Raw genomic sequence first — 21,353 nt, forward strand, 5'->3', positions numbered from 1 at the left:
AGAGAGAGAGAGAGAGAGAGAGAGAGAGAGAGAGAGAGAGAAAGCAATTATTGAAGCAAAGGTTTTTTTTTTTTTAATGTCAAGTATTTCAGAAGTTTCTAAAATAAAAACAAAAAGTTCATTACTTAGCTAACTTTACTTTTCTGGAATTAACCATTATTTCTGCTTATTGTATATTATCAGACATTTATATTACTATCCTCTCCCCACCCCCACTCCACCCCCAAGACAGGATCTCACTATGTAGTTTAAGCTGGCCTTGAATTTGCTAAAGAGTCTGAGGTTAGCCTCTGACGCATGGTTTTCCTGCCCCAGCTTCCCAAAGGCCGTGAGTGTATTTCACACAATTGCCCAGGATTTTCTTTGAACTTCTAAACTTAGGGAAGTAATCTAAAACATCACCATTTTTTTCTTTTCTAAAAAATTATTTATTTATCTTATGTATATGAGTACACTGCCGCTGTCTTCAGACACAGCAGAAAAGGGCATCAGATCCCATTACATATGGTTGTGAGCCACCATGTGGTTGCTGGGAATTGAACTCAGGACTTCTGGAAGAGCAGTCAGTGCTCTCAACTGCTGAGCCATCTCTCCTGCCCAACATCACCATTTCTTGTGTTGGTGGCTAGACAGATTCCCCATTGATCATCTTGCTATTAGCTTCTCTTTACTATATTGCCAGTTTTCTACCCAACTAGCAAATCTCACTTTGCTTTAAGACTTGTGTGTATTCTGTTGTTCATGGGATGAGAACCAACCCTTTAGTATTACAGAGATGGAAGCTCTTCACAGTCTGATTCCAGTATCTCTAGCCTTCCTACTGCCTGCTTTGCTTCTTATCCCATGTCCTGTTCCTGGATGGCTGTGTCTTACATCTCCCTACCATTGTACATATATTCAGTGTCTCCTACATCTGCCATTCTCTAAGCTCTCAGTCACACACTGTCTTATTTTTAAAGGAGTCTTTATTAGTTTGCTAAGCTGAAGCCTGTGTTCTGGTTTAAATATGAAATAATCTCCACAGGCCCATGTATTTAAATGTGAGCACTTGGTCCCTAGCTGGTGGTAGTGTATTAGGAAGTTACTGAGCATTTTGGACATGGGGTCTTGATGGCAAATATAGGACTTGAGGGTTCTAGGCTGACTTTGTGTTCAGCTCAAGCTCCCTCCTTCTGTTCTGAGATATAACAAGCCATATCTCAATCTCTTACTTCAACTGGACCAGCCATATCAGCCACTCTGCCTTCCCTACAATAATAGATTATAGCCCTCATACTGAGAGTCAAAGTATACCCCCTCCATTAAATTGCTTCTTTCAAGTATTTGGTCATGGTGATATGAACTAATAAAGAAAATTGAAAGTGCCAGTAATTAATTGTTGCTGTGGTAACCCTGAGCACGTGCATACAGTTGGTCTGTAGAAAGAATGTGGAAAGTTGGAGCTGTGGACTAGAGATGTTTTAGAATGCCGTGAGTGGATAGGAGCTCGGAAGATTAGAGTATCTAGAAATGCAGTCAAGAAAGGCTACGCTCATGAACTCTCAGCGGGGAATAAGGACTATTGAAACTAAAGACTATTCATGTTACATTTCTGGCAATATATCTGGCTCCATCTGCCCATGTCCTGAAACTTTGAGTGAGACTGAATTAAGTAATAGACTAGGGCTGACAAAATGGCTGACTGGGTAAAAACACTAACTGTCAGATATGATGACGTGAATTTAATTCCCAGAGCACACATGGAAGAAAGAGAACTAATTTCTACAAATTATCCTCTGACTTCCACTCAAGTGCTTGCACACACACACACACAGACACACACACAAATAAACATAACAAATGTTTTTTAAATACTGGACTAATTTGTTTGATGGAGGACATTTTTTTTTTTTTAAAGATTTATTTATTTATTTATTTATTTATTTATTTATTATATGTAAGTACACTGTAGCTGTCTTCAGACACTCCAGAAGAAGGAGTCAGATTTCCTTCTGGATGGTTGTGAGCCACCATGTGGTTGCTGGGATTTGAACTCAGGACCTTCAGAAGAACAGTTGGGTGTTCTTAGCCACTGAGCCATCTCACAAGCCCGATGGAGGATTTTAAGACAGCATTAACAGTTAGGCTGTAACATACTGCTTCTTCCAGAGTCACAGTGAAGAAAGCAGTGAGTAGAACAAAAGTATGAAAATCTATGCATTTTGGGTAGGAAAGGAGCTTGAACTTCAAGTTGCAGACAAGACCTTAAAGTGAGGACAAAGTGGCCACTGTAATTGTTAAAGAAATTAGCACCTTAAAAAAAGGCTTTACACTTTGTACTGGCAAGACCCTACACATTAAAGTGTCTAGGGTGTGGACTGGAGATGAGACAGGGTTTCTCTATGTAGCCCTGGCTGTTCTGGAACTCACTCTGTAGACCAGGCTGGATCTCAAACTCAGAGATCTAGCCTCTTCTGCCTCAAATGCTAGGATTAAAAGCATGCACCACTGCCACCTGGTAACTGGAGACCATTGTGGAAAATAAGAAGGAAGAGTTCCTGAAAAGACAGAGCTGTGTGTGCCTTCAGTGAGCTATGCTGAAGACAGCTGCCTAGGGAAATGGTTCCCCTGGGTCAGCCACACAGGTGTGCAGAGGCCTCTGGAGCCGTGGTCTAACAGGTTTAATTTGAGGCTGCCTCTCACACTGGCAGCAAACCTTGGCATCATCCCTGCGTTGCTGCTTTTGCAGGCATGCAGGACACAAGAGTGAAGTATAGAACACAAGGTTCCAGGGAGCCTCCACAGTTAGGCCGTATGGAGCAGGGTCAGATCCATAGAGAAGCCCCCAGAACTCAGTGTGTGATGCTGTGGAAGTGAAGCTTAGGTTGCAGTAAAGACCCAGATGCCAGAAACATGAGATATCTATCAAAGAATGCTGCAGGCACTGAGTAGATTGACCCAAGAGAGTGGCCACGTGTGCTGCAAATAGTAGGCATGTAGTCGTGTCCACACAAGCGTGTTGGAATTCAGATGGTGCTACACTGAACTGTAGGCACTGGAAATGGTACTGACATGTTTTGTACTTTTGATAGGGTGTCAGTCTTGCTTTCGTCTGGTTTTTCCTTGTTATCCTCCTATCCTGAATAAGACTGTTTCATCTGTGCCGTTGTATATTGGAAGTCTGTAAATTGTTTTTGGTTTTTTATAGCCTCTTATTTAAAACATAGTCTTGAGTCTTAAAGCAGATTTGGGGCTTTTGAATAGTGTTAGACTTACAAGACTATGGAGACTTTTGAAATTGGAATGAATGTAGTTTTTATTATGAGATGGCCATGAGCCTGTAGGGGCCAAGGGAGGAATGCTATGTTAGAATGTGAAGTAACCTCCTCCCAGGCTTATATGTTTGAACATTTGTTCCCTTGCTAGTAACACTATTTGGGAAGTTACGGAACCTTCTGAACATGAAATGAGGCCTAACTGGCAGACATGGGGTGTCTAAGATGGCTTTACTTCTGGCTGGAACCCTCTGCTTTCTAGCCCTTCAAGATGGAGCAAACCACATCATCCATGTCCCCCGTTGTGGACCCTGATGCTTCAGCCATCATGGCCTCTCTTCCATGGTGGACTATATCCCCAATTATGAGCCACAGTAAACCTCTACTCCCTTAAGTTGCTTCTGGCAGGGTTTTGGTCAGAGTAGCATAAACTAATGAATAGAATATGGTGCTCCTTTAGCACCCTAGTTGTATTTTGGCAGAGGGGCCTGTTTTTAATGCCTCTGTTACCTGTTGGTAAGAAAAGGTCCTCTTGGGGATTAGAGAGAAGAATCATCAGTTAAGAGCACTTGTTGCTCTTGCAGAAGACCTGGTCTGGTTCCCACGTGTATACGGTGACTCACAACCATCCATGACTTTAGTTTCAGAGGATCTGATACTTTCTTCTGCCCTCTGAAGGTACCAGGTATGCATGTGGAACAGATATACATGCAGACACAATACACACGAAACAAATAAACATTAAGGGAAAAAAAACAACTCTCATACATTGCAGAAAACTATCCTTTTTTTTCTTTTTCTTTTTTTATTTGATATTTTCTTTATTTACATTTCAAATGCTATCCCGAAAGTTCCCCATACCCTCCCCCCACCCGCAGAAAACTATCTTAAAAATAAAATAGCCTTTGTCTGAGCCTCCATTTCATGTCAGTGCTCTACCTAGTATATAACACTTACTAAATGTTGGTAAATAGATTATGTTATGTTTTAAAATTTTAGACATCAGGCTGGGTGGTGGTGCACACCTTTAGGCCCAGCACTCAAGAGGCAGGGTCAGGCAGAACTCTGAGTAAGAGGATAGCCAGGGCTACACCAAGAAACTGTCTTGAAAACCAAAAACAATACATACAGAGGATATATATATATATATATATATATATATATATATATATATATATATAGAGAGAGAGAGAGAGAGAGAGAGAGAGAGAGAGAGATATCAACATTTTATTCCCATTAACATTTTAAGCCGTTTCCTTAAGTTTTAGTTAATATTTTACCTTTAAGGCTATTAGCATAATTTTAGCATGATGCTATTTCTTCACATATTATTAAAGTGTTCAATTTTAATGAATAATTATATATTAATTAAGATGTTGGTTCTGTATAGAGGGCAGAGAGAGATATGTAAGATTATTGTATGAAGCAGGGTGATGGTGATACATACCTGGAGACAGGAGCAGTGGATCTCTGAGTTTGAGGCCAACCTGGTGTACATCTAGGACAATCAGGGCTGCACAGAGAAACCCTGTCTCAGAAGGGGGGGAGGTTACTGCATGAATTAAGAAGTAAGTTGCACAACAGTTTGATCCAACAGTCAATATAGTAAGTATATACAGGAACTAGGAGCATCGCTCAGTTACCATGTGCTTATTAACATATGCACAGTCCTGTGTTTGGTCTCCAGCATCACAATGAAACATGTTCTATGCATGAGAAAGAATCTAGGTGGACAAATAATTATCTTTATATTTTCTTTTATTCTTCAAACATTTTTTTATTGTATAGCTTTTTTATTGCATAGCTCTGTTAATATCTGTGGTTTTATATATTACTTTTCTAAGCAGAAAAAGACTGAAATAAAACCATCTTTCAGTTTTTTACCTTATTCTCCTTATAAAAGTAAAGTCCAGGTAGCAGAGTGGTGCTCTCTGTCTCCCTCTGTCTCTGTCTCTGTCTCTGTCTCTCTCTCTCTCTTCCTTCCTTTCTGGTTGTTTGTTTTGGTTTTGTTTCTCTGGAGTTAGAAAATACCTTTGACAGGGCTGAGGTGATGATTCATTGGGTCAAGTGCTAACTGCACAACCTCAGAGACCTGACTGAGTTCTTCTCCCCAGCACCCATGTTAAAGCCAGCTGTGATGGTTAATGTTTGTAACTCCAGCCTGGAAGGGGATGGGGGGTTGTCATGTGTAACAGAGACAGGCAGGTCTAAGGGGCTCCCTGACCAGACAATCTAGCAAAACAGTAAGCTCTGGGTTCAGTGAAAGACCCTGTCTTAAAAAATGAGTTGATGAGGCTAGTGAGGTGGTCTTGCAGGTAAAGGTGCTTGCTGATGGTGCAAGCTTGACAACCCCAGAGCCCATGGAAAAGTGGAAGGAGAAAACCAACTCCACAAGACACTCTCTGACCTCCAGGCATGCATGTGTGCATGTGCACACACAGACTGCTGCTGCTGCTGCTGCCGCCACTTAATTATATAATAGTAGCTACAACAGTAAGTAAAAATATTGCAAATAGGGAGTGATAGAAGACACCTAGCATTGGTCTCTAGCCTCCACAGTCCCACACACATGTGCACACCCACACATATGCAAACACACATATACAGAATGTCTCTGAGTAAAAACTGATGTATGAGTTGGAAAACATTTTGTTGTATATGTCAGATCACATCAGTTCATTTCAGTTTTAGGTAGTAGAACGTGCTGGATACTGTAGGAAAGTATGAAAAATAGAATTTCTTTTGTGCATTAACTTGCAGCCTACATTGCATAGCAGAAATTCCTGAACAGCCATTTCTGGAGAGCATAAAATAAGTATAGTAATAGTGTTATATCTTATTTTAAGTGCATGTTTGCAAGGCCTGGCACATGTTGAGGACATGATCTACATTGTGATATCCTCCAGGACCATTAAGTACATTAAAAACAAGATTCATTGATTTTTATTTTATGAGTGTTTTTCTTGTATGGAAATATGTACATCCATATGCAGTCCTGATATCCACAAAGACTAAAACAGCCTTGTATTATCAGGAAGTGAAGTTATAGATGGTTGTAAACTACCATGTGGGTGCTGGGAATCAAACCCCAGACTTTTGAAAAAGCAATAAATGCTTTAGCACCACTGAGCTAACTCTCAAGCACCGGGTACCTTTTTCCCTTATATTTTAGGAGCCAAATTTTATTTGGTAGAAACTGAAAAAAATGTTTTGCTTTAAAGTCAAATTGGAAAGGATATTTGGGCTGAGGGTTAAGCTCAGTGGTAAGAGTTACTCTGCAACATGCACACACACATATGCTCTGTGAAAAGTAAAAAGGATTAAAGGATTTTTGCTGGTGGGTATAACATGATAATAAAACATGAGCATAAGGAAAAGTTCAGTATATCACTTTAATTCTTTGCACGTTTGGTGACACTGGGTATTGATTCTATGGCCTTGTGTGTGGTAGGCAAGCACCACTGAGCTAAATCCCCAGTCAAGGGAAATTTTTATGAATAATTAACTTGAGCCAATATTGACCCCCCCCCAAATTATAACAAAATACAAATCTACTTTAAAATATAAATTTCTGGGGGGCTGGTGAGATGGCTCAGCGGGTAAGAGCACCCGACTGCTCTTCCGAAGGTCCTGAGTTCAAATCCCAGCAACCACATGGTGGCTCACAGCCATCTGTAATGAGATCTGACGCCCTCTTCTGGAGTGTCTGAAGACAGCTACAGTGTACTTACATATAATAAATAAATAAATCTTTAAAAAATATATATATAAATTTCTGAATTATAGTTTTCTATTAAGTATGTCATATTTATGTACTATGCATTAACACTGAGAGTAGTTAACAGTGAAAATATAGTTGCTGTTCAAAAAATGTTTCCTGGACATATTAATTTGGTATAGTATTAACCAAATAGCTTTGTCTACATATACTCACACTAAATACCATGTTGTAAACTTTGTTTAAAGCTTTCACATTCTAAATGAAAAGAGAACTGATTTAAGAATTAAACAGTTCTCCTCTGGAGCTGTGACCTAGTCTTACTATGCCACCCCACTGTGATTACACTGTCTGTGCTTCCTACTGAAGAAGCTCTTAATGCACTCCCCAGGAGCATAAGGAGTCATGTCAGAGGTCAGCCAGTGGAGTCCATTTTCCCACAGCCGCCTGGTGTGAGTGATCTTTTACTGTGTTTCAAAAAAAATGGGCCAGGATTAGAGAGGATTAGAAAGAATATTACCCTCCTGAATACAGCCCCAGGGCACTGCGGAGAGAACCCAGCCAGGCAGCAAATGGGCTTTCCCTGACCAGGACACAACCTCTGCTGCATTCCTTTTAAGAAACTGAATGGGAAACGTTAAGTCCCTAAACTGGATTAGTAAATAATCTCATAGTTTGTGACATCTGCTAAAATACATTGATGAGCAGACTGCATTCTTACACCTGAGGAGCCAGAAACATTAAGAGTAGGAGTAATTAAAGGTGGGTAGTAAGCTCAGTAATTCATGGAAAGGTGCACTTCATAAACGAAGAAAATATCAGTCTAGATGGATTAGTGCAACAAGGATGTAATATCCATGACTTAAGGCTTAAGATTGGAAATCCTTACAAGTTCTTTTAAGTCTTTCTAGATCTTATTGCTTATAGGAAAGCTTAAAAATTACAACTCTCTATGTTCTTTATAACTTATAAACCTTACAATGTGTTAATAAATCTTTGGAGACACCCTCTTTACACTATATATATTCTCCAAATGTATTTATTCGGAAGGTTCCCACTCATCTTCAATCAGAGGCCTTCAGTGCCGCTTCCTCCTGAAGGAGCATCCTTTTGTCAGTCAGCCTTGCTTTCCCACCTGTAGGCCGACAGAGGACAGTGGAGCAGCCTGCACACAGGACTACCGCTTGTGCATGGCTGAAGACCGTGGTGATTTTATAGCATTCTGGGCATTTCCCATCCATAAAGTAGGAACTGGGGCTCCGCACCACGCATTTTTTTCTTGTGTTTCCTCTTCTCCTCTTCTGGAGAGGGATGAAGGAGATCCTTTGCGAGAGGCATGTTCTCATAGGGAGGTCGTCACTGCCGGAAAGGCATATTTTTTTTCTTTATATAATAAACATAGAATTTGGACTTCGTAATATATCATTTAGTAGCAAATTACTTATTAGCTCCAAGCCTGTTGAAAAGGGAGTGCATAGACCTCAGTCTTAGAAGAAAACTTAGCTAACTAAATTTTTAAGTTTTTTTTTAAAGTCTTCCACTTGATATTAGATCTGATGCACCAGAGGCTACTTTATATCTTTCTTATCAAAAGTCATGAACTTAGTTAATGTAATAACTATGACTATATTGATTTTAGCATCTGCTTTTGTGTTTCTGCTTTTTGACATGCTGAAGATTAAGCTCAGAGCCTTGAACATGCCAAGCAAGCTCTTCACCACTGAGCTGAACCCAAGCCCCACATTTTTGTTATAGATTATAAAATTAGAATGTTTTCTTCAATAGTTTATGGTAATCTGAGCATGGTGGTGCATATCTATAATCCTAGTCCTTTAGAGGCTGAAACAGAAGATTTACAAGTTTGAAGCTAACCTGGGCTACATAGTAAGACACCACCTATGAATGGATGAGTGGATGGATGGATGGATGGGTGGATGGGTGGATGAATGGATGGTATGAGATAAAATTTGGTTCCATATGTGAAAAAGAATTTATAGTGGGCACTTCACCCCTGTCTTAAATATGTGATGTTGTGTGCTGTATGGTACAATACCTGTGCTTTGAATGTCTCCTGTTCCCACAGCTGCTCACCCCCAGCAATGTGATTATCCATATCCTGATCATCTTCAAATATCAACTCCATCAATGTATAGTTATTGTATATCTCAACATTACTCCCTTAAGGTGAAATAGACAATGTACATCAAAGCTTTTATATAAATACTTAGCATTATCATTTGCTTTTGTTTCTTGCTTGCTTTTTCTGATATGTGTTTTGTTTTTGAGACACATTCTCATGTATGCCACTTGGCCTTGAACTCATAGTGTAGTCAAGGATAAACTTGAACTCTGATCCTTTGGCCTCCACTTCCTGAATATTAGGATTACAGGTGCACACCATTATATTTAGTGTATGCTAGATATGAAACCCAAGGCTTCATGCATGCTAGACAAGCATTCTACCAACTCATTTACGTACCTGGGCCAGTATTATTATTTCTAAAATCTCAGAAGTGAAAAGGATGCATGTCTAACAGCCAATGACTACATAAGAAGCATGATGTATTTATGACGGAATGTTATTTGACTCTAAAGATGTGCTGTGACCTACGTGAACCTCAAAACTGCTAAATGAAAGAAACCAGTCACAAGTTTCCATATATCATATTATATATTATCATAACAGTATTAGGATAATATATTTTTCATCTGTATAAAATGTTCAGAAGCGGCAGTTTTGGGGACAGAAATTAGGTTAATGCTTGACTCAAAATGTGGCCGTGAGAATGATCTCAGAGGTTCAGTGTCCCCCTGAGGTAATGAATGTGTGTCAAGTTGACTGTAGTGATGGATGCCCATGTTTTTTTTGGGGGTGGGGGGTGGGTTTTGGTTTTTCGAGACATGGTTTCTCTGTAGCCCTGGCTGTCCTGGAACTCACTCTGTAGACCAGGCTGTCCTCGAACTCAGAAATTCACCTGCCTCTGCCTCCCAAGTGCTGGGATTAAAGGCATGTGCGCCACCATGCCCGGCACTTGACTTGATTTGATTATTATTATTTCTTCTTCTTCTTCTTCTTCTTCTTCTTCTTCTTCTTCTTCTTCTTCTTCTTCTTCTTCTTCTTCTTCTTCTTCTTCTTTAAGATTTATTTATTTATTTATTATATGTAAGTACACTGTAGCTGTCCTCAGATATCCCAGAAGAGGTAGTCAGATCTCGTTAAGGATGGTTGTGAGCCACCATGTGGTGGCTGGGATTTGAACTCAGGACCTTCGGAAGAGCAGTTGGGTGCTCTTACCCGCTGAGCCATCTCACCAGCCCCCCGTGTTTTTTAATATTAAAGAAAGCACATTGAACTCTGTATTTCAGATAATCTAATTCTATGCTATATGAATTAGATATCAACAAAGCTGTCTTAAAACCTTGATAAAATTAGTATTTCTACCCACATATTAATTGCTTATCCTTTTATAAGGTCCCAAACTCAGTCTGGTGGTAATTATTTCCTTAAGAAACCTGTTTTTCGGGCTGGAGAGATGGCTCAGAGGTTAAGAGCACTGATTGCTCTTCCAGAGGTCCTGAGTTCAATTCCTAGCAACCACATGGTGGCTCACAACCATCTGTAATGGGATCTGATGTCCCCTTCTGGTGTGTCTGAAGACAGCGACAGTGTACTCATATACATAAAATAAATCTTTTTTTTTTTTTTTTAAAGAAACCTGTTTTTCATATTATTGTATGAGTTTTTTTTTTAGTGTTTGAGTATACTGTACTTAGTGAATATTAATTGACTCCCTCACAATTAAGTGTCCCACCATAAAATAGGAATAAGAGAAAACAGAATTGATGACACACAGTATTTTCAAGAAACTGTCTTGTGTGATTTTTATGCTTAATTGTTTCTTAAAAAGTATCTGCTCTCACATTATCTCTCAGTTTAACTTTCTGTTTGTGTTTGCAAGGTCACATAAGCTGTTTGTAACTTTGTTTTTACCTGTAGCACAATTCTTACTTAAAAGGCTTGCAAGTTTTACAAGTACTTTAAACAAATTTTTAGTTGGAACTGCATGCCATTTTATCAAGTTGAATGTGTATGTGTTTAAACCAAATTGTAACATTTGAGTAAATGTTTTATTTATGTTTCCTCTTAACACAATTTTAATTTCTTGGCATGGATGTGGTATTTTGCAGTACTTACTAGAGATGAAAAGTTTAATCTTACCTCCAGAACACATTCTGAAGCGAGGAGATAGCGAAGCAATTGCCTATGCTTTCTTCCATCTGCAGCACTGGAAACGAATAGAAGGTGCTCTGACTCTCCTGCAGTGTACATGGGAAGGCAGTAAGTATTCCTTGCCACATGTAATGCTGACCTCTGTCTTAGTAGTCATCGTATCCATATGCAGTCTTTTAAAATGAGCTTGTGTGGCTTCTAATGATCTTGGTGGGATTATATTTTGTAGATGAAATAAATTAATGTATATTGATGTTATACTTAGGAAAAGCAGAATAAAGAACTGTTTAAGTATTTTGCTAAGTTGAATGTTTGTAATGAGAAAAATGAAAATGTGTTTTTGTTTGTTATTGTTTGCGGGTGGTTGTTCGGTTGATTTGGTTTGGTTTATTTTTGTGATGAGGTGGGAGAGGTTGAAACTAAAGCCTTAATTATACTGACAGCACATGTTGTATCACTGTATCATTGAGCTGTGCACGCAGTCCTGTTCTAATACAAAGAAAGAAAAGACATGTGGTTTATGGAACAGGAGTGATGGCATGGAGCACTTGTTGCTTCTGGAGAGGACATGGGTTTGGTTCCCAGCATCTGTTCTAATTCCAGTTCTAGGGAATCCATTGCCTTCTTCCAATCTCAAGTGACACTAGATAGACACTGATGTGCACATATTCGTGTAGGCAAAGCATTTATACACATACAATATTTTTAAAAATTAAAATTAAAAAGTGGCCTGGTTTTTGTTTTGTTTTCAGAAGTGAATAACATGAATTATTTTTCTGATAACTGATAGCAACCGTCCTGGTTTGTTTTCTGTCTCTGTGATGAACACTATAGCCAATAGCATCTTGAGGAGGAAAGGTTTCTTTCACCTTACAGCATACAGTTCATCATTGTGGAAAGCGAAAGCAGAAACTCAAGGCAAGAGCAGCTGCTTGCTTTATCACACAGCAGAGAGTCACCTACCCAGGGGTGACACCACTCACAGTGGGCTAGGCCCTCCTGCATCAGTTAGCAACGTGACAGTGTCTTATAGACATGCCCGCCAGCCAGTCTGATGGAGGCAATTCCTCAGTTGAGGTTTCCTTTTCTCAGGTGACTGGTTGACAATAAAAAATTGACAATAAAAACTAGCTAGTTTAGCAACTCTATTCATTCTCTCTCTCCCCCTCCCTCAGTGTCTCATGTGGTTCAGACAGGCTTTGAGTTTATTATTGTGTAGCTGAGAATGTTCTTAAATTTCTGACTCCTGCTTCCACCTTCCAAGTACTAGAACTGTAAGCCTGTACCACCATACCCGGCTTCAGTTTGTAACTGTGGTGAAATATTCATTACATAAAGTTTACCACTGTAGCTGTTCTGTGTCCAGTTAAGTAGCATTGTGAGTGTTCACGCTGTTGAGCACCCATCATCAGGTGTGTCTCCAGAGACTTTCCTCTTCCCAGACTGAAGTTCTGTATGCATAGTGATCTTCATTCTCATCTTTTCTTTTCTCTTTCTTTCTTTCTTTCTTTCTTTCTTTCTTTCTTTCTTTCTTTCTTTCTTTCTTTCTCTCTTTCTTTCAAGATTTATTTATTTATTTTATGTATATGAGTACACTGTAGCTGTACAGATGTTTGTGAGCCATCATGTGGTTGCTGGGAATTGAACTTAGGACCTCTACTTGTTCTCTCCTTGCTTGCTCCAGCCCCTTTCACTCTGGCCCTGCTTGCTCCGCCCCAAAGATTTATTTATTATTATATGTAAGTACACTGTAGCTATCTTTAGACACACCAGAAGAGGGCGTCAGACCTCAATACAGATGGTTGTGAGCCACCATGTGGTTGCTGGGATTTGAACTCAGAACCTTCCGAAGAGCAGTCAGTGTTCTTACCCGCTGAACCATCTCTCCAGCCCCATTCTCATCTTTTCATCAGTGCTCTGGGTTCTAACTAATGGCTGTAGGTACTTCAGACTTTACTTGTTTTATCTAACATAATATTGACAATGTCCATATGTGTTGTAGTATGCAGCAGTAGTTATTTTTTTGTTTGGGTTTTGTTTTGTTGTTTTTGAGATAGCCTTTCTTCAGGTGGCCTAGCACTTACTCTGTAGTTACTGACCCCTCCCCCTTCATCTTCCTCCTCTTCTTTAAAGACAGGATCTCACTGGCTGGTCTACAACTTCATTCTATGTCTAAAAAGTGTAATAATAAAACTTTTCAATTTATGTATAGTTTTTCATGTTTCTGAGTTTTTAGGACATAGATTGTTAAAGCTGTTTGGACCCACTAGTTAGTAAGTCATATTTACTAAGTCCCCATGATAGAGTACAAGTTTAGTGTGCTTGAGGCCTGCATTCAGTGATCGCCATGACCACCACCACCTGGACCAATAAGACATGAAGACATCTTCATCTGTGAACTAGGAGTTTGGGAACCTCTGTACTAACCATTTATTAACAGCAGTCATACACTGTGCTTGACTTTGACAGTAGAGAATTCAATCAAATTGAAATTATGCAGTTGAGGAGTTGAATGCCTGTGAGTAGTTGAGCTTCTTCCAGTTGATTACAAGGCACTCAAAGCAAGGGACTTTCTCATTCACTTCTTATTCACTTCTTATATGTCTCTACTGCTGGGCCTTCTGCTGGGCCTTGAGGGATTTTCACCAAGTGTATAATTTATGCTGCATTTCATGCATCTTGATGAATGATTTCCTTATATTAGCACTGATTGTTGAAATGATGCTGGACAAAAGACTTTTATGATCTCTGAACCAGATTTGAATAACCTTTTTTTTTCAACTTAATTTGTTTTATGTGTATGGGTATATGTCTATACATTCTTGCAGAAGACCTTAGTGAGCCTCATAGGTGGAGAACTGAACCAGCAAGAACTCTTTTAGCTTCAAAGCCAGAACATTACAGTTTTTTGAAGATTCCTATAGGAAGCAGGATTTGTCCTTGTGGAGTTACATCCATGATTGCTATGATGAGGTGAAGAAAGACCCAGCCTCATTGTAGCATTGTAGCATTCTTTCCCTTCAGCCTCAGACTGAACCACTTACTGTTCTCTTACTAGATCTAGTCTTTCCCTATGCATTCTTCTCCTGTGTGTTCTTCTGTTCACTTTCATCAGAAATATTTCTCCAGGAAAAGATAAAATACTGTGTGAAAAAAGTTATAAAATGTCTGCAGAATAGGTTTGACTTATAACATAGATGGTAAATGAGTTAAAATTGAATGCTAATGTGTTTTTTCTCAGCTTTTAGAATGATTCCATACCCATTAGAGAAAGGACATCTATTTTACCCTTATCCCAGCTGCACAGAGACTGCTGACAGAGAGCTATTGCCTAGTAAGTAAATATTGCCGTTTCCTTCAGCTTACAAGTAATTATTTGGATTATTTTTAGATTGGTTTCTGTGTTAGTCACCTTTTTGTTTGTTAGTGTCTGAATTTGTATGTGCGCGCATGTTCACATTGTTGTATGCATGTGCATGTGGAGGCCAGATCAAGCTCAACACTGGATGTCCTCCTTGATGGCTTCCAATCTAATATTTTTTCAATAGGGTCTTTCACTAAGTCTGGATCTCAGATTCCGTTATGGTGGCTGGCCATGAGCACCACAGGTCTTCCTGATTGTGCCTTCCTAGCTCTAGAAGTGCAGGCATGTGGCATTTGGGTTCTTTATGTGAGTGCTGGGACTCTGAACTTAAGTGTTCATGCTTGTACTGCAAACATTTAACTAAACCATCTCACCAGCCCTTCATCTCTCTGAGAGCTTGTATTTCATCTAAGTGTTCATGCCTAGTCCAGTTAGCTGTACGCCAGGTTACTTGAATAGAATTGTCAGGGACCCTGACATTTCTTACTCTGTATTTCACAAAAGAGACCCGGGAGTCATCATTTCTAGATAAGCAGAGGAGTCCTTTACAAGGCTGAAACTCCAGGGTGGCACTGGGTTGTGTGAGGAGAAACCTAAGGCTGGAGCCAAGAGGACACAAATGTTCTAAGGAGCTGATAAGGAGAAAGCAGGTGAGGATTAGTGTAGGAGTAGTCAGGCGAGAACTAGATAGCCTTGAAACTCAGGGGAAGCAACTTCCCAGCGTGGAGATACTGAGATCTACTGACTTTGGCAATTAGGAGCTCATAAGGAAGAGAAATTGCACTTGCCTTCTTAGGGTGGGATTAGCTATTATTTTTCCACTTTAAAATAAACAGATTTTAAGGCAAAGAAAATCCATTTTTAAATCAATTAATATAAAAGTATGTTATACCTGGGCATGGTAGCACATGCTGTAATCCTATCCCTTTGGGAGGCTAGGGAATGAGGACTTTGAGCTGAGACCAAACTGGGCTTCATATAGCAAGGCCTTGTCTCAAAAAATACAGTGAAATAACAACAACAACAACAACAACAAAAATTGATTGTAGTAGGATAATACACTTATACTAAAAGAATGCCTTTCTTTATATTTTATTATTAAAGGCCAGCTTTGCATATTAATATTTCTTATGTCAGAATCAGATGCTGTAAAATCAGACAGGATTTTTTTTGTAACACAGATTTCTAAATTTTAATTTATTTTTTATGTGTATGGGTATTTGCCTGCATGTATGTTTTCATAAATGCCTGATACCCCAAGAGGCCAGAAGAGGACATCAGACCCCTTGGAACTGGAGTCACAGATGGTTGTGAGCTGCCATATGGGTGCTGAGAATTGAACCTGGGTCCTCTGGAAGAGTAACAGTGCTTTTAGCTCCTGAGCCATCTCTTCAGCGCCCAGTTAGGTTGTTTGTTTGTTTGTTTTTGTTTTTTGATGAGCTATCATTAAGTCTTAACTCAGTACAGGATGCAAGGTCCAGGACGTAGACATAGAGGAATAAGCTGGAGAGTTTTATTTGATTGTAATATATGTTCTCACAGTTTATTTTTCTGTTTTTGACTGTGGTAGAATGAACAAAATTTTAATAATGTAGAGTTCTAATACCCAGGAGTGCTTAATGTTTTTTGTTTTTAATTTTCCTTCAACCTTGATATGACTTAAAGCTTTCTGGAATTTGCTTACAGACTCATAAGTTGAGACTTGAACTATTCCCCCTAGTTCATATAGCTGTTTTGTCATCTTTTATGCCTCCTGATAAATTTTTCTTTATAAGCCAGTGATGAAATTTGAACTTTTGTTCCAAGGGAGTGTTTCTGTACTAGTCAGTCATCCATTACACTGATGTATTAGCCAAACATTGACTGACAAGTGAATCTACAGAAACTAGTCCAAAAAGAAACATTTAGGTCTCTCCTACAATATAAAAGTTCCATATTTTAGAAAGTTTTCTTATTAAAGCTGTGCAGTCTTCTATTTTATAATGTGAAAATAATACTATCTGTCTTCAAGTTATTTCAACAATTAAATGAGAACTTTTAAAAAAACATAAAGTGCTTTAGGGTTTAACTAACACTAATTTTACTGTCTTGTTCTTTGCCTTCTGAAATACCAGAGTTTGTTTCTCTTTGTTTCCTGGAAGAAGTCAGCCTCTCATGGGTGAGGGATAGGGCAGAAGGGATTGCTGGCTCTCTGGGTGCTAGGGAGCAGCACTGACAGTTTCTATGCTTTAATGTTTACAAAGTTCAGTCCTGTTGTACTTTCGCATGTAATATGGTTCAAGGCTCTCGAAATCTTCTGAATTTTTAAAATGTGTTTAGTTTTTGCTATATACTTTTCTGAGTATAACATAAAATATATAAAAAATATTATAGCTATTGAAGAACACTTGGGTATAACCTTCTCTGTTAATTGTTATATTTTTTAAAAAGTGAAATTTATAGCTGACCTTGGTTCAACATGGAATTAGTCATTTCTTACTGCTACAGGATATTACATCAGGAATTCCTGGGTCAGTGTCCTAGCAGTCAACTTTCTGACTAATGAAGTCTTCACATAGTGCCCAGTTTAAAAGAAATTTATTGAGCACCTACTGTGCATTGGGTACTCTAAAAGGCTTTGCTCCAGATTATTGTTATACAAATACTATGAATACTATATAAGAACTTCAATAAAATTGGTAATGAGACTCTCAAACACTAAAAAAAAAATACTTAGGTGTATAAATGTGACTTCATTTATTAGTTGGTTTCTATTCTGTTTTCATAGCACTTGGTAAAGTGTCATACATAGAACATAGCGGTAACTGGGTAAAATTATTAAGCAGCGGTTCTGGGAAATCCTCCAAGACATGTCCATCTCTTTATCTCTACACTACTTGCTGAGCTTTCAAAGAACAAAAATTAATAACAACTCACATTTATTAAGTACTTACACTATTCATCATAACAACTCCATAGCAACTTCTACAGAGTTTAGTCCACAACTAATAAGGGACAGGCTCTTTTTCAAAACCACCTCAGCATGACTTTATAGTCATGTTTTTTCCCACGATGCCATCCTATTCCCAGACCCCAGTATAGCCATCTGACTATGCAGATAAAGTGAATAGCTTGTTTTTTAGCTTTGTTGTTATTCTTTTTGACCATGTTCTTAATTTTCAAAGCTAGATTTAATTTTACCATATTAAGATTGGCTTATGCAGAAATAAAACTCCTTCTTCCCTCCTTTCCCTTACAGCTTTTCATCATGTTTCTGTTTATCCAAAGAAGGAGCTTCCTTTTTTCATCCACTTTACAGCAGGACTGTGTTCTTCTACCGCAATGCTAGCGTTTCTCACACACCAGTTTCCTGAAGTCATGGGTGTTTTTGCTAAAGCTGTGAGTATGATCTCCAGGACTTGTGTGGAGTATTTATAAACCAGCGCAGGAAAGCATCTCTCATCTGTCAGTGCTAACCCGAACGAGCAGTGGAAGACACTTGTATACGGCAAGAGCTGATTATAAAGCTTCTACCATGATTGTGTCAAACACAAGCTCTGGTGATGTGAACTTCTGTCGCTTAAACGTTTAAGAGTACAATGCTGTAACATTATAAAGTTGGCCTTTGTGATTAATTTTGGTGATTAATACAACATTCCTTACCAACTAAAGAATGATACAATTTTTCTTTATAACTAGTGTATTTTCTTTGGTATTTAAAAACTACTAATTTTGTAAACAAAATTTTGACTTTTCCATTTAAATGATGTCACGAGTTCAAAACATTTGCTGATTTTAACTCAAGAGTGAAACTATAGGGGGAATAAGTACATAGAAGGCACAGGTGTGTGTGGCATGTGCTTCTTGGCTCAAAGGTTCTCCTAGTTTTTGCATCCTTTCATTGACCCTTTCAGGTTCTGGCCTTAAGTATAGACTTGTGTGTCAGCCTTTATTTTAATTCAAACCCTTCAATTTTGAACTGCTTTCCTATTTCCTAACCGAGGACTGGTCTTCCTTCCTTCCTTCCTTCCTTCCTTCCTTCCTTCCTTCCTTCCTTCCTTCCTTCCTTCCTTCCTTTCTCTCTTTACTTTCTCTTTCTTTCTGTCTGTCTGTCTGTCTGTCTGTCTGTCTGTCTGTTTATTTATTTTGAGGCAAGATTTCTCTGTGTAGCCCTGGCTGTCTTGGAGCTCATTCTGTAGATCAGGCTGGCCTCAAACTCATCCATCTGCCTCTGCCTCCCAGTGCTGGGATTAAAGGCGAGCAGCACCATTGCCTGGCTGAGGACTGATATTTAAAATGGTATCCCTATTTATTCTTCTATATTAATATGTTAATTCATGTCCCAAAAATGTTTTCACTTAATAATTTTTCATTTTAATAATTTACATACTTTTATGCAATTTTTGAGGGGTGGCAAGATGTTTCAGCAGGTAAAGTACTTGTTGCTAAGCCTAATCTAAGTGGTCTATGTTTGAACTCAGATAAGGTTGGTAGCGAACCAAGTTCAGAAAGTTGTTCTCTCACTTTCACACACATGCCATGATGAATGTGTCCCTGGGATCATGCAAACACAATAATCATAAATTAAACATAAGCAAATAAATAAAAATATATCTCCCTTTTACATCCTAGCATTATCACCAGGCAATGGGTTAGGATCCAAAAGAAAGTGCTGTTTTGTTTTATTCCCAAATATTCAGGAATAAATAAATATAGAAATACATATTTCTATATTTTTTCCATTATAACTCCTTGTTTTTCTCATAGTTTCTTTTCCTGGCATAAGAATAGTTTATTCTGAGCCAGGCCATGGTGTTGCATGCCTTTAATCCCAGCACTTGGGAGTCAGAGACAGGCAGATCTCTATTGAGTTCAAGGACAGCCTGATCTACAGAGTGAGTTCCAGGACAGCCAGAGCTACATGGAGAAACCCTGTCTGGGAGATATTGAGATGTGAGGGGGTCAACAACAAAACCCAAAAGAGACTAGTCTATTTTGTGCCTTGCAGATGTGTTGGCTTTTATGGCAACAGTGCTATGGACACTGGCTCCCTTTGCCTTGAAGGTCACCTGTGCAGTGTGTTAAGATGTCACTGGCTCTAGGCCTGATAGTCTGAGTACAAATTTGATTTTTAGTTAGGCTCCAAGACAAATGACTGCTCAGGGAGTGTGGATGTGTGGGTTGCAGACTGACTATTCCATTCCCTCCTAATGAGGAAAGGAAACTTGGTAATAACTTTTACTGTTGCTTGTAGTGGTGCTGATGGGGAATAAGTGTGTCTCAGACTAACATGACCTCACTGTGTGAGAGTCATGGTCAAATGGACCAGAAAGGGGATCCTGTTCACTTAAGAAGAAGAAAAGTGGGGAGGCACTTAACCCACATATATAAAAGATTCAGACAGGCAATGAGAGAGATGGGTTCTTGAATTTTTCTCAAGGCAATGGGGTAGGAAGGAGGAGAAATAGTGCAGGAGATCTGCAATCTGCAACAAAGATGGAACAGTCAACAGTGTATTTCCCTGAAGTTCTGGCTAACAGGGAGTAGAGAGTACTCTACTTTCTATCCGTCAATGTTCATATAGTAGTGGCCTTTGCTGAAGAGGTCACTAATGGCACCAGGAGAGCAGTAAGGTTACATAGCGCAAGTTCCTTAGCACTCTTAGCAGAGACTCGAGAATGAAAAATTGCATCTTTTAAATAGAAGCTTTCCTTTTTTTGGACCAAAAGTTACTAATATATTATTAGTTTAGTTGCTAGACAACAAACATTATATACTATATTTTATTTGTATAGTTGGTGATATATAATATTCAAAAGCTTGCTGACAGTGAACTTTTAATAGCTATATTTTATCCCTGTGGATATTTCATGTATATTTTTTGATTTCTGAAAGCCACATACTTGCTGGTGAGACTTGCACATCAGTATGTGGTATGCAGCTATTCTAAAGTCAGGTCCTATGTAAGAGTCAGTGGGAAATGATTGAGAATGGGCAGTCTGCCCCTTACAGTGTACAACACTTAAATGCTTTGACAGAAGACATGCAACAAAGAACTGGAGGCTCCTTTTCTAGTTTTTCACCACTTCATAAAGTATGGTCTATGCACGAGAAACACCACCCTCTCTAGGAGCATGTTAACAAGGATGGGCTCAGGCTTCACTGCAGAGCCTGAGTCAGAGTTAGAGTCTTAACAAGATCCCCAGCTTATCCTGCATGCATTTAAAGCTCAAGAAACCTCCTTCCTCCACCACCACCAATTATTCTGGCTACCAATGTGAGGGATTGGAACCCCAGGATAGCATGCTGCCTTATCGGGCTGGAGAAGTGGCTGCACTGCAGAGTGGTTATGAGCAAGACTCTGGAACCAAACTGCTGTGCCCTGATCCCAGCTCTGACACTGTCTATGCAACCTCATGTAAGTTATGCAACCTTCTCTAGTCTTAGTTGTAAAGTAAGAAATAGTACTACATAGGTTTTGTTGGGTAAAGGTGTTTAACATATATCAACTGTGTAGAACTGTTTCTCCACAGTAAGAAGTAAGTGGATGTTATTCCCTCTGATTGCAAATGATGTTACTTACCACTGAAGAGAGCCTACTTCTTATGAGGATAATAAGTACAAAATGAGTTTTCCCACAGTAATTGGAGTATAATGATAGTTGGATGTCATTTAAATAATAAGAATATACAATTGATACATCATGTGTGTGTGAACCACAAAAAGAGGAGGAAATGTTTCCAATTCCTGGTTCTGGCAAACTGTTGTTTAGAACAGAACATTTTGGCAAGTTATAAACCGTCAGAT

General features: G+C 39.0%; 1 protein-coding gene and 1 pseudogene across 2 annotated transcripts in view; one reads left to right on the top strand and one right to left on the bottom strand.

Annotated features, from left to right (window-relative positions):
• Nucleotides 1–18,238, top strand: part of St7l (suppression of tumorigenicity 7 like) — a 64,013-nt gene extending 45,775 nt beyond the window's left edge. For both annotated transcript variants that reach the window (XM_021195311.2, XM_021195307.2), the window contains 3 exons: nucleotides 11,161–11,311; nucleotides 14,445–14,537; nucleotides 17,806–18,238. In XM_021195311.2, coding sequence (XP_021050970.1) covers nucleotides 11,161–11,311; nucleotides 14,445–14,537; nucleotides 17,806–17,984 — 423 coding nt within the window. In that variant the 3' untranslated portion in view covers nucleotides 17,985–18,238. The remainder of the gene's footprint in view (nucleotides 1–11,160; nucleotides 11,312–14,444; nucleotides 14,538–17,805) is intronic.
• Nucleotides 8,051–8,310, bottom strand: LOC110319767 (annotated as a pseudogene).
• Nucleotides 18,239–21,353: the final 3,115 nt, after the last annotated feature.

Source organism: Mus pahari, chromosome 4 (genome assembly GCF_900095145.1).
Source record: "Mus pahari chromosome 4, PAHARI_EIJ_v1.1, whole genome shotgun sequence".
Lineage (NCBI taxonomy): Eukaryota > Metazoa > Chordata > Mammalia > Rodentia > Muridae > Mus > Mus pahari.